Source organism: Paramisgurnus dabryanus, chromosome 13, assembly GCF_030506205.2.
Source record: "Paramisgurnus dabryanus chromosome 13, PD_genome_1.1, whole genome shotgun sequence".
In the NCBI taxonomy this organism is placed as follows: domain Eukaryota; kingdom Metazoa; phylum Chordata; class Actinopteri; order Cypriniformes; family Cobitidae; genus Paramisgurnus; species Paramisgurnus dabryanus.
Window position 1 is genome coordinate 19,969,037 of NC_133349.1, and position 12,783 is coordinate 19,981,819.

Consider the following 12,783-nt stretch of genomic DNA (forward strand, 5'->3'; position numbering starts at 1 on the left):
AAGAGAGTGAGAGTTAAACGCAGAGGTGCAAACAGACCAGAAAATGACTGTATTTATGTCACAGACTAAACCTAAAAAACCTACACGACTGTAAAACAGAGCCCTCATCTGTTCTGTATTAACTGGTGATAGATAGAAATGGAGCTTGGGAGGGCGAGATAGTTTAGGAGTCACAGAGAGAGAGAGTTTGGAAGAGATTGCATTTTATTGGCAACAGGATGATGATGTAATGAAACAGGCACCTGTCCACATTGTGACTCTATATGTGTGTCTGAGGGTCTCGCTAGCTGGGCTGGGTTTGTTTTCTAGCCTTAGCATTCTTATCTCATGACTCACAGCAACTGAGTACGTCCCCCCAAAACCTCACCCATCACCTCAGCTTCAACACGCACACACCCCCTCCCATAAGCAAGACATATAATGATGATATATGTTGAGTACAGATGATTCAAACACTGTTTTTCTTGCAGATTTATTCTCTGTTGGCCTGATTTTATCTCTGTATTTCACATCTCTTTCACTCCTTCAAGTTGTCTGTTTTGCTTTATTGTTCTACACTTCTAAGCTTGGACAAAAACCCAAGCATTTAAGCAATGCAGCTTTGGTATTTTTTTTTAAGTTTGACATTGTGTAATGTACATATTTGTGCTTTTACTGTACATAGTGTCTCCCAATAGCCCAACGTGGACAGATTCTGAAAAATGCAGCAATTATTACAGCCAAGAGCAGTGTTAACTTGTTGTATAATCACAAACACTTTTTTTACCGCTGTAATGCTTCTTCAGGTCTTCTCCGATATAAAATCTAATGTTTTCGCATAAATTGTCTGCTCATCCATGTTTGATGTTATAATATCCGAGGAGCAGGGTTTCCAATTCATGTCAAACTTACTGTAATTGCTTTACATTCTGAAACCGTGTCACAGGTTGTCACAGCTTGTCTGAAGTATTTTTCTTTTATACACAGTGAAATGTCGCTACGCTCTGGGCATGGAGGATGGCACCATACCCGACTCTGACATCACCGCATCCAGCGCCTGGTCCGACTCCACCGAAGCCAAGCACGGCAGGTGAGCAGTGCAAACTTTCGAAAGCAGCATCTGCTTGCTGTGAATGCATGCATAATAATAATAAAAAATGTGTTTATTCTTTGGGCGATTCGTGGATGATTTATGGTTGGGTGTTTGTGTTGGTGTCCTCATGAGGGGACGTGATTAGGTTACACAAGATGTCGGTAATGGAGCGTATCTTGATATAGAGCATTAGGTAATGACATTACAGCACTGTCTGTCTGGACCAGACTCGCATGTTACTGAATACAAGCCAATACCACACACACTGTAGCAGAAACAACAGACATGCTCGCGCAACACAGAAGACGACGCTAAAACACAAACACGCTGACAATGAAGCGCGAGTTTGGGATCAGTATTTGACCTCAAATGAAGCGAGGAGCTTGTGTGTGTTTCTGTCTTTTGGCAGTGGAGGAATCATGTGGTTGTTATTAAGTCCACATTCTGTTTGAGACAGCAGGGGGATTTTGCACGGGGGGAGAAAAGCTTACAGGCAAAATGAAACAAAGGAAGGGCGAGATGGCCTTACAGAGAGGATGAGTACAGGGTTAGACGGTAGGGGTTGATGAGGTGTTGAGAGGTGTTGAAGAAGGGATTTATGGTGGCGATACAGTGCTTGTGCAGTGATGTATGTTCAGTATGTTTCTCACCCGTGACATTACTGCAGGACAGCTGTGTGTGACTTGTATGAGAAACAACAAAATAGCAAGAGAAAAATAGATGGGGTTGCAACTACCCACTATTTGTTCATCATCAAAATGTGCCCTTGTCTGTGAAACCCAGGCAAAACTCTAATGATGAGATTTGGAGCATCAAAGATATCAAGATTATATTTTCACAGAATTTTCTTTACATTATGTAGGGTCTGGCAGGCAGGGTCACATTTTGATATACACTGCAAATACCGGTAATGACTTTCTTAGTATGTTTGTCTTGTTTTCAGTACAAATATCATTTTTTTTTAAATCAAGATGTATTTTCTTGATGACCAAAATGACCTAAGAAAATAAGTCTAGTTTTAAACAATAAATATACAATTTAGGTGGATTTGTGCTTAAAACAAGCAAAAAAATCTGCCAATTGGGTAAGAAAAATGTTCATGAATTTTTCTTGAATCAAGTGTTCAAAAAAGCACGACAAGTTCACCTAAATTTTTTTTTTTTTCTAAAATCTAGACTCATTTTCTTAGGTCATTTTTCTCAGCAAAATTAATCTTAGAGACATCATAAAAATCCTACATTTTCCATGTTTACGTGCTTTAATTGGGTCCCCAGTGCTTCTTTCAACTTATAAAATGTAAAAAAGATTAACCCAGTAACTTAGTTTTGGTAAACCATTCTCTGCAAGTATGTGAAAAAAATTGGTAATTGAAATTGGGCTCCCCTTGTGATGTCAAAAGGGTATCTTGTTATAATAATACCGCCCCTTAATTTGCAATATCCAACCACGGCACTGCCATTAAGTGCAGAGAGAGAGAGAGGAGAGAGAGAGAGAGAGAGAGAGAGAAAATAATTGACAGCACAATAATTTCAATTTCAACAAACTACCATTATGGCGATTAGGGTTGGACAATATGACCAAAATTTTAATTCTCAATAGGACTCATTTTATTTCATGATAACAATATGTATCACGGTATAGTTTTTTATCTTTTAAAAAGGTTTTTATGTTTTAAAATATTTAATGCCATAATTTTCATAATTCTCACAAAAACTTATACGCATCAAAAAGAAGATACAAACAAACGAAATTCAAGTTCACTGAAGAAAAACAGTGATGAAGGAATGATAATAAATAATAATACTGTATTTTATATATCAAAGTCAAAGTTCCTTTATTGTCCCAAAAGGGGAAATTAGACCTTTAATATCTTATTAAAGGTAGAAAAGTGATTTAGTCAAGAGCAGTGAGAGATTTTCACAAAAACATGAGTGACAGACAGGAGCAAAATTAGGTAACTTCCCCTTTAAGACCAAAGTCCGGATCTAATATACTGTTACACATGCGTTTTCTCTTTCAGCTGTTTACTTTCTATTAAGCCCTAAATTGTCGTTTTTATGAGGATACTTGCAAAGATGGGAATTTGACGCATATATGTATTTAAGGCACATAAAGCGTCAAAAATGCTCACAAGCTTAATGAGCAGCGGATGCGGGACTTGCGCGCTCCTCTCACACAGAAACAGCGTGTGCATTTAGCTCTGTTGTTTGTTTCAATGTATTAAATCTCTTGTTTTAAAACTGTGGTGCTTAAATATGTGTAAAAACTTTATATTTTCATGACCACGTGCACAGCAATGTGAGGTGGGCGTGTAACCTCTATAGAGACGATAGTCCAAATTTCCACCGGTTTATCATATCTACCGGTTTATCGCCCACCTCTATTGGCAATTAATGTTTGCATTTCATCAGCTCATTTGCATTTAAAAGGACACACACAAAAACGACACATTTTTGCTCAAATTATCCATATGGTATTTTGAGCTAAAACTTTAAATACGTACCCTGGGGACACCAGAGATTTATTTTACATCTTAAAATAGTCTTGTGAAATGTCCCCTTTTTGCAGTGTAATGCCTAAGGAATTACTAGGATTTAAGTGGATGAGCTTAAAGCGAGTCCATATGTTTTATGCTCTCAAATACATAAAAAGATATAAATTATAAAAAAAACATTTATAGTGTACTCCTGCTTTTATACTGTAAATCAAGTGTACATAATAAAAATGCAAATTAAAGCCACAAACTAATGGGTAGCAACCCCATTAAATGACTATGGGTAATAAATACAGCAAGTTTCACACAAACTCTAGATTCATAAAAAATATGAAAAAGCTTCAACCACGAGCCCATCCCTGCCCATGAGTCCTGCCTAGCTTATTTCCTCCACATTCCTTTAATGCTGTATTAACACTTGAGGTTTTATTATGAATCAGATTTTAATTTAATTTAATTAGTGTGAAAGTTGTCTATTTGAGATTGAGTTTGCACTGACACATACTTAAAGGGATTGTCATCATTTACTCACTCTCATGAGCCCTTTTCACACAGACATTCCGTAAAATACACGGGACAGGCATCCTGGATAGTTAGAGTTTTTGTTCATACACACTGCCAAGAATACAACGCATCTGATGGTCCCGGAAAGACACGTGACCTGTTGAAAGTCACGCCCTCTCTTCTACGCAGCGTCTGAAGTTTGCAAAGTATTTATTATTCCTCTCTCCAGAAACAACTGGCGTGCATTTTTGTTTATGATAAGACTACAAAGGAGCGCGTGAACGCACAGTTCTATGCTGGTGAATGATTTTAGCTATAGAGTGGATATTTGACGTGCTCCCTGATCTCTGCTTTAATACAGTTTTCAGACATTTCTCATCGTGATTGTTTATATGCATTTAAAACCCGCATTTTGAGGAGCTGAACGCTATATCTTGTTGGGATGATGCGCGGGTATTTTCGTTTATTATAGCTCAAATGAGCATGTGACGTGATATTCTTTAATGCTGCTGAATGATCTCCGTTTAAACGCTGTAAATGACGAGCTAACTGACCTGATTCTGCTTCAGTCCAGTTTGCTGAATTTCTCGTTGTGAATGTTGTAAATCCCTCATTTTAAAGAGTTGAACCAACTTCATGTTGCCATGACACGCGCGTCCTCACTACGGCACGTGCGTCATTGTTTATGCGTCTCATTTATCATTTCCTGATAACTACTTTAATCTAGTTTGCAACATTTCTGGTGGTGAATGTTTATATGCATGTTATCTCTTGTTGTAAGGAGCTGAACCATAACTTGTGTTGTACTACGACACGCCCATTACGGCATTCTTGCGGCTTCTTGTTCACACAGAGGGTTATCCGTGTATCTGACTAGGTCCTCTTTCCGGCAACGATCCCAGAAGATTAACGGGACGAGTTTGTGTTCACACAGACGCTAAACACAAAGGAAGATAATCTGTAAACAGTTTGTGAGCCCCATTTACTTCCATAGTATTCTTTTTTCCTACTATGGAAGTGAATGGTTTGGTTACAAACATTTCTCAAAATATCTTCCTTTGTGTTCATCAGAACAAAGACATTTATACAGGTTTGTAACAACATGCGAGTGAGTAAATGATGACAAAATTTTCATTTTTGGGTGAACTATCCCTTTAACAGCTGTACTTAACATACTTAACAGCGTTTTAATGTGAACACAATCCATAATTTACCTACTTCTAGTGATTATGTATATTTTGTATCAATGTAAATTAGATTGTCTTTTTTAACATAGCACAGTGTGAAAGCAGGCCACTGGAGACAAACAAAATCAATTTCAAGTTTGGATTTGAGTAAGCATGTATAGTGTGGGAATGACATATGTTTGCGGTACATAATGGCTTTCTCGTATTATAATATTATTTGTGAGATGCATGTGTTTTTTCAGGTGGATGTGGAAAAAACAGGGTTGCTGGTGACAGTTATGATTTGTGTAGTCTCAGCTTATGATGGATCTCCTACTGTCTGCTTATGGACAGTCTGATGCAAATACTGTAGCTTATAAAATAGCTAGTGCTTTCACAAAATTGAAAACTCCAACCTGTTTGTCTCTCTATGTTATTTTTTCTGATTGCTAGCATGCACAGGTTTTACCAGTCTTCCGAGAAGCCAATTCATACTTATATATAAGATGAAAGGCCTACATTGTCCCCAATTAAAAGATACCTCCCTGGGGTAACAGAAAAGATTCGGCAGATTATATTGTTCTGTTTACATTACATGCATTAGCTTTGCTTTGTAAATTTAAAACAAGGTGCAGTAACAACCTGAATATAAAGATACAATGGACTGTCAATGTAAAATCCCTGAGAGAGCACTGAGTTGGATTGCAAATGATTTCATCTAAGCGACTATGTGTGTCTCTGAGGTAATGGTGTGAAGTGAAGCCTGGATCTGAAATGTCTCAATGTGATCTAAGATTCTGGATCGCAGCTCTCTCACAATAAAGTCTCAGGGAGGTGATGCTGTGAGTTTAGTCTTATACTGATCCTGAGCCTGTGAACAGCTCAGCCATGCATGTATGTGTTAAATGGTTTAGAAAGTGGAAATAAACGGCATGGGGATGTTTTATCACCAATAGCCAGGGAGAAAATGTGTTAGAAGCATGTGAGAGAGTAGAACCAGGTGAACTTAGCATGCAGGTGTTAACACTCACATACACCTCACTTCTCACATATCACCTCATTTGCACCTAGGTTTGATTATGGGAAATTCCTTTGTGCAATTTCTGTGTATTTTTTTGTCCCAGGTTCAGAAATAAACCAAAGCTCCAGGGGAAAAGAATATTTGAAGTAAATTATAATGGTCGATGATGTGAATGCACAATGCACCTGTAATGTATGTAAGGAAAAACTGAGGACAGGCCATTTTTCATTTTTTGAAAATAAAGCACACCCGAGGTGGTAATGCGGTACAAAACAAAGGGGTTAGCCATTACACCGCAGGTGTGCATTATTTTCAAAGGACTGGAGTGAATTATCATGGTTACCACATTGACATTGCTCTGGTGGTAATTTTTGACAGGTCAGATGTGCGTTTATCGAAGAATAATGCATACCCATGGAACATTTCTCAACCAATCAGAATAAAGTATTCAACAACCCTATAGTATAATTCATAATATTTTATTCTAGACCTATTAGATATTGGTGTGATGGTTAAACATTTTATGAAAGTGTTAACATGCAAGTGTTTTATAAGGTAACTCAAACATTTTTCCTTAAAGGGATAGTTCACCCAAAAATAAAAATTCTGTCATTATTTACTCAGTTTTTATGTTGTTACAAACCTTTACATTTATTTTGTAAAATTCAAATAAATTTTGTTGTTTTGATGAACACAAAGGAAGATATTTTGAGAAATGTTTGTAACAAAACTGTTCTTGGACCCCATTTACTTCCATTTTATTTTTTCCTACTATAGAAGTTAAAAGGGTCCACGAACAGTTTGGTTACAAACATTTCTTAAAATATCTTCCATTTATACAGGTTTGTAACAACATGAGGATGAGTAAATGATGACAGAATTTTCATTTTGGGTGAACTATCCCTTTAAAGTCCCCATGATATCAAAACACAATTTTTAATTTAATGGATTATTGCAGTGTTCATTATAAACAGTATATGCGTCTGGGTCATTGTGTTGTTTTTTTTAGTTCATGTGCCCTTATAAACTTTAATCAAAATTGTAAATTGTGGAGATCCGTCTCTGATGATGTCAGCTAGACGACTTGGGCGGAGCATCCGATAATCCCAACCGTCAGTCTGCTACGAGTTCAATTTCTACTTTTTTATATCCAATCAATTCAGAGTGGAAAACACAAGCCCCGCTTTTTTCCTCGTGTGATGTTCTGTTTTATTCTGAAATTCGTCACAACATTGCGACTTCCTGTCCACTGGGTCTTTAATGAAAATATATTTTCTTTTATGGTACTGCTTGTCACTTCCACAACTTGTTTGGCAATCCATATATGTGTTTGTGTGCATGTGTGTGAATTTTTTTATATTTGGTCCAGTTGTTATTATTCCAAATGTTTATATATATTTTTGTATTTACTCTCATAGGTTGAGTACTGGAGAAGGGGATGGGGCGTGGTGTCCAGCCGCTCCTGTGTTCCCCAGTGCTTCTGAGTACCTGCAGGTAAATCTACACACACTGCATTTCCTGTCCCTGGTAGGGACGCAGGGTCGACACGCAGACGGCCTTGGGCGGGAGTTTGCACGCGGTTACCGGCTTCGTTACTCGCGGGACGGACGAAACTGGATAACTTGGAAGGATCGCTGGGGGCAGGAGGTCTAGCTATATTTACATATAAAAGCTTACAGTTGGAATAGTAATACATGTTCATTCGTCTTACAGCAGTGTATACCTGTGGTCTTGTTTCAGGTGGTGTCGGGCAATGAGAATACGTATGATGTGGTTCTGAAAGACTTGGGTCCTCCCATTATAGCACGCATGGTGCGGTTCTACCCGCTTGCGGACCGCGTGATGAGCGTATGTTTAAGAGTTGAACTCTACGGTTGTCTCTGGAAAGGTCAGTCTCACCCGAGCCAATCCATTTTACACTGCTGGTGGTGATGATATTTGTTTTTTATTGATGTGATTGTGTTGTCTCATAGATGGACTGAATGCTTACACCGCTCCTATGGGTCACGTGATGCAGCTGTCTGGCTCACCCGTCTACCTGAACGACTCTGTTTATGATGGCAGTAAAGAAGAAGGGTAACAAAGACATAATTTCAACTTTATTTCTCTCTTAAAGGAATAGTTTATGCAAAAATTAAAATCAGAAAGCTCCAATCTTTACTTTTAGATGCAATGAAAATGGACTTTAGGACAGCATTCATCATATTCATCTATCAAGTTGTCTTTTTTCTGTATGTTTTTATTAACCCAATTTATGATAATGTGGGTCAAAAGTGAACAGCTAAACTTTGCTGAGCTAACCAATGTGAACCTTATTTTCAAATCCCACATGGTCTTGTTTTACTGAGTCCTGTGATGCATGTTAAAGTCCAGGTCCCACACTTATATACGTATATGTGTGTCAGGTGGGATTTGTGGATACTGTGCTAAAACACTCCCATATGGTTTCTTTATTGGGCAGAAATGTTTGCATTAGCTTGGCTAACAATGTTGACACTGGCCAGATGTATGAGTGTGTGGAAGGGAAATGCAGATATATATGTGAGCGCATGTATGCCCAATGACCCGAACCCGATCAAATTAACTTGACTTGACAGCTCTGTAATTTCTCTCTCTCGCTCTTTCTGTAGGATGTTGTTTGGAGGATTAGGCCAGCTGTGTGATGGCGTTTTAGGTGGGAATGATTTCATGGAGACTAAAGAGTTGCGAGTGTGGCCAGGATATGATTATGTGGGCTGGAATCAAGAAGCGCTCGGACAGCCAACTGTTGACATTGAATTTCACTTTGAGAAAACACGGGTCTTTCACACTATGCAGGTCAGTGTATGTGTATGTGTGTAAGTGGCCCCAGAAAGTATTTTAACACTTGAGAAATGTCTGAATTTCATTGTATTAGGTACGTGATTTCAAACAAAAGGTCATCTGCAAACTAATGATGCTGCAGCTTTTCTCAAATGTCAATTTCCATAGTCAATTTTGCTTCTACACCCACAAGACCTTTGTTTATCTTCGAAACACAAATTAAGATATTTTTTGATGATATCCATGAGCATTCTGACCCTCCCCTTGACAGCAGCTTACAAGGCCCAGAAAGACAGTAAAGACAAATAAAATAGTCCATGTGACTACAGTGTTTCAATCTGTATTTCATGAAGCAACTAGAATTCAGAATTTTAGACATAATTCTGTGCACCAAAAATACAAAAAACAAACAAAAAATATTTTCACATTTATTATTTCACATTTTCTTCTCTTGCATGTCAGCCACATGAATTCACGTGAACTTCAACACTATTGCCACATTGGTCCGGGCATGAGCACCCCATAAACACATATAAGTGAACGGGGAGATGCAGTTTTTAGCAATAAAGCACAATGATGAACCAAAGCACTCAATGGCTGTTTACATGCACAAAATTTTGTCAATCTGAATGAATTTAATCCAATTGAAGGTTATGACAATACGGTTTACTAGCACCCTAAACATTGCAATCTGATTGAAATGTTTGTTTACATATTCTATATAAAAAAATGTTGATCCAGGATCACATCATACTTTGTGAAATCATGGCACCTGACTATTCATACCCCAAATACCAATAACTAATCAATAAAATCTTTTCATATTTAACCCACAGAAAACAAACAACTGCTGGAAACCGTTTTAACAGTAGCCCCAATCTGAACTCGAAAGAAAGACTTGGCAACGCCACCCAGCGCACAGCTTCTCTTGTTGAGTTCAGGCTTTATCTCTGGATTAAAGTCAAAGTTCAGTTGGAGAAAGTTGTTCTTAAGAAGTTTTCAGATAAAGGCAATCAAAACACAATTTTTGAAAGGCACAACGCAATTTTATTGCTTAATGTAGCCTAATGTTATGCAAAGACACATGAACGCTAAAGAATGTACAGCGTGTGACCCCATAACCTTAATAATGCATGTTGCCATTGCCTTGCTATTGCGTGTTTCTGTGACAAGAATCATGTGATACGTAAAGAAGATGTAAATATTAGACGTAAACTTTAGCACAAATGTTCTGCTCATGTGCACAATATATGTGCATCCGATTGAAAAAGTGCTACGATCCACGCGCTTACATCCGTACTTTTCAACTGCTGATCGGATCACAGATCAGACTACACCACCCCCTTCAATATGATTGAAATTTGCATCCGATCGACCTCAATTGTATTGATTAAGATATTTAGATGAAGGCTATGTTTAAGACAATGGAGCCATCAATATGAACACAAACTGATTATTTGGTTGCATGTAAACGTAGCTAATGACTCCTCTAGGCATTAATTATGTCTATGTGCACGTGGTTGTTGATGCAGGCAGGAGCCGCCGTTCACGGTTCAAAATTCACAGTTGCATTGCTGTCAATGGGAGGGTCAAAAAGGTTTTATAAAAATATCGTCATTTGGGTTTCAAAGATGAACAAAAGTATTGTGGGTGTGAAACGGCATGAGGGTAATTAATGACAAAATTTTAATTCTGGTGTGTACTATCCCTTTAAGGTAATTTTTTTTTTTTTTTAATGCAGTTTTTAAATCAATGTAACCACAGGTGTAGTTCTGCACATTATCTACTCTTTTGGGGCCTTATGTATGTTTGCTGTTTTCACACTATTTATCTTTAACCCATGTACATTTCCCATCCTGCCAGAGTCAGTTAAAGCTGTCCTCTCACTCAGTTAGTAGGGCAAAACTAATTCAGAAGCCTGGCATTAAAGTTTTGATTTATTTGTGCCAGTGGGTTTGTGGTTGTTTGTGAATCTGAGAGCCATCAAAGTGTTTTTATTCTGTGCAATTTATGCAGTTGTAATTGTTTGCCATTTGTTTGCATGTATTATCATTATAAAGTAGTTGTTTTAAGTTGGGCAGGATTGCGGAATTGTTTTTACCACTTCTGACAATCTTCATCTGTATTTGACTTCCCGGACATGAAAGGGAATTCTCCACATTCCTTTCTCTCTCATGACACCATCATAGGCATTGTGTTTTGTCATCCCATTTTGTTTTTCCTGTGGCTTCCTACTGTTTAAAACAGACCTCCTTTTAATCACTGTGTATTGTGTAGTTAATTCCCAAAAGATACTTGAGGAATAGAAACAGAGGCGTTTCCAGTCAAACATTTCCTAACACAACAAGCACCTCCTTACATGCTTTCAAAGATGATTTACAACACCACACTGTCTCTTTCTCAAAATAATCTCCTTATCCCAAACCTATTCACTATCTGTTGTTTTTCCATAGCTTACTTTGTTTTTGTGAAACCACGTAACAACATGCAGAAATGTTTTCCCAATGCTGATTTGTACAGCTGCAGATTTTGTTGATTAAGATGCATACTGAGACTAACATTTTGTGACATCACAACCCAAATGTCTGTAACCCATCCCCCAAATACCCCTGCCATGCTTTGGCAGTGTCTACTTGCATATAACTACCCGGTTATGTTTTTTATAATATTTTTTTTCTCTCTCTGTGTGTGTTTCAGGTGCACAGCAATAATAGACACACTCAGAATGTGCGGGTGTTCAGCGGGGTGGTGTGTGAGTTTAAGCCTAGTCTGTTGAGCCCGTGGGCGGAGCCTCCGCTCAGCCTTCAGGTGCCACTGTCCGACCTGCACGACCCCTCGTCCCGCATCATCTCACTGCCTCTCGGAGGACGGCCGGCTCAAATTCTCCGCTGTCGCTTTGCTTTCAGTGATCGTTGGCTACTCATTAGTGAAATCAGCTTCTTCTCTGGTACACAAACACATCTCACCTCTTACCACAAAACATCGCACCATATTATTTTTATTGTACTTATCCTGATAGATCTGTCTAATCTTCACACCGGTATGTGCCAATGAATTAGTTAACTCATAGTAAAGGGATCTTATAATTATGTGATATAAAGTTCTTACATCTGACATGTCTAAGACAACATCTTAATGAGCAATTTATGGAAAAGTGAGACTTTATTCCACATTATTATTTAAAAGCCGCATATCGAGCATCAATGTCTTCTAGACTCCTGATTTAAATTGATTAGAGACACTTGATTGGTTTAAAATTACAGGTATATACTGATAAAACATACTGATTCTCTCTCTGTCATCTATGGTTCGCATCTCCAGTGCCCTTTGAGGACGGTTCTATCCCTCTTCTTCCTCTTCCTTCATCCACCACACCTCCTATCAATGTCACCCATCTGGACACCCACAGCACGGCAAACATCACCAGCAGCTCTATCGGTGAGTCACATGACCAGCAGCCCTGTATCATGCGTGCGTGTACACAGCATTGTTTGTGCATTAGTAGCAAAAGTAGTTACAATTCTGGTTCTAATTTGGGTTCAATTTATGGGTATTTTTGAAGAAATGTTTGTCAGTGGTTTAAGTAAAGCTGTAAATACACACAAACATCTTTGTACGCATAAGTACATTGTTTTTCATTGGAAGACTTGATTTGAGAGTAATACAATACAAAGAACAAGCTCAAATGAGTCATTTGTTTTTCGGAAACCATTATTGAAACTCA

At 38.1% G+C, this 12,783-nt stretch overlaps 1 protein-coding gene across 4 annotated transcripts in view; it reads left to right on the forward strand.

Annotated features, from left to right (window-relative positions):
• Positions 1–12,783, forward strand: part of ddr1 (discoidin domain receptor tyrosine kinase 1) — a 42,949-nt gene that overhangs the window by 17,790 nt on the left and 12,376 nt on the right. For all 4 annotated transcript variants that reach the window (XM_073811624.1, XM_065261088.2, XM_073811623.1 and 1 more), the window contains exons 3-9: positions 967–1,069; positions 7,676–7,904; positions 7,998–8,145; positions 8,231–8,333; positions 8,888–9,074; positions 11,757–12,006; positions 12,381–12,497. In XM_073811624.1, coding sequence (XP_073667725.1) covers positions 967–1,069; positions 7,676–7,904; positions 7,998–8,145; positions 8,231–8,333; positions 8,888–9,074; positions 11,757–12,006; positions 12,381–12,497 — 1,137 coding nt within the window. The remainder of the gene's footprint in view (positions 1–966; positions 1,070–7,675; positions 7,905–7,997; positions 8,146–8,230; positions 8,334–8,887; positions 9,075–11,756; positions 12,007–12,380; positions 12,498–12,783) is intronic.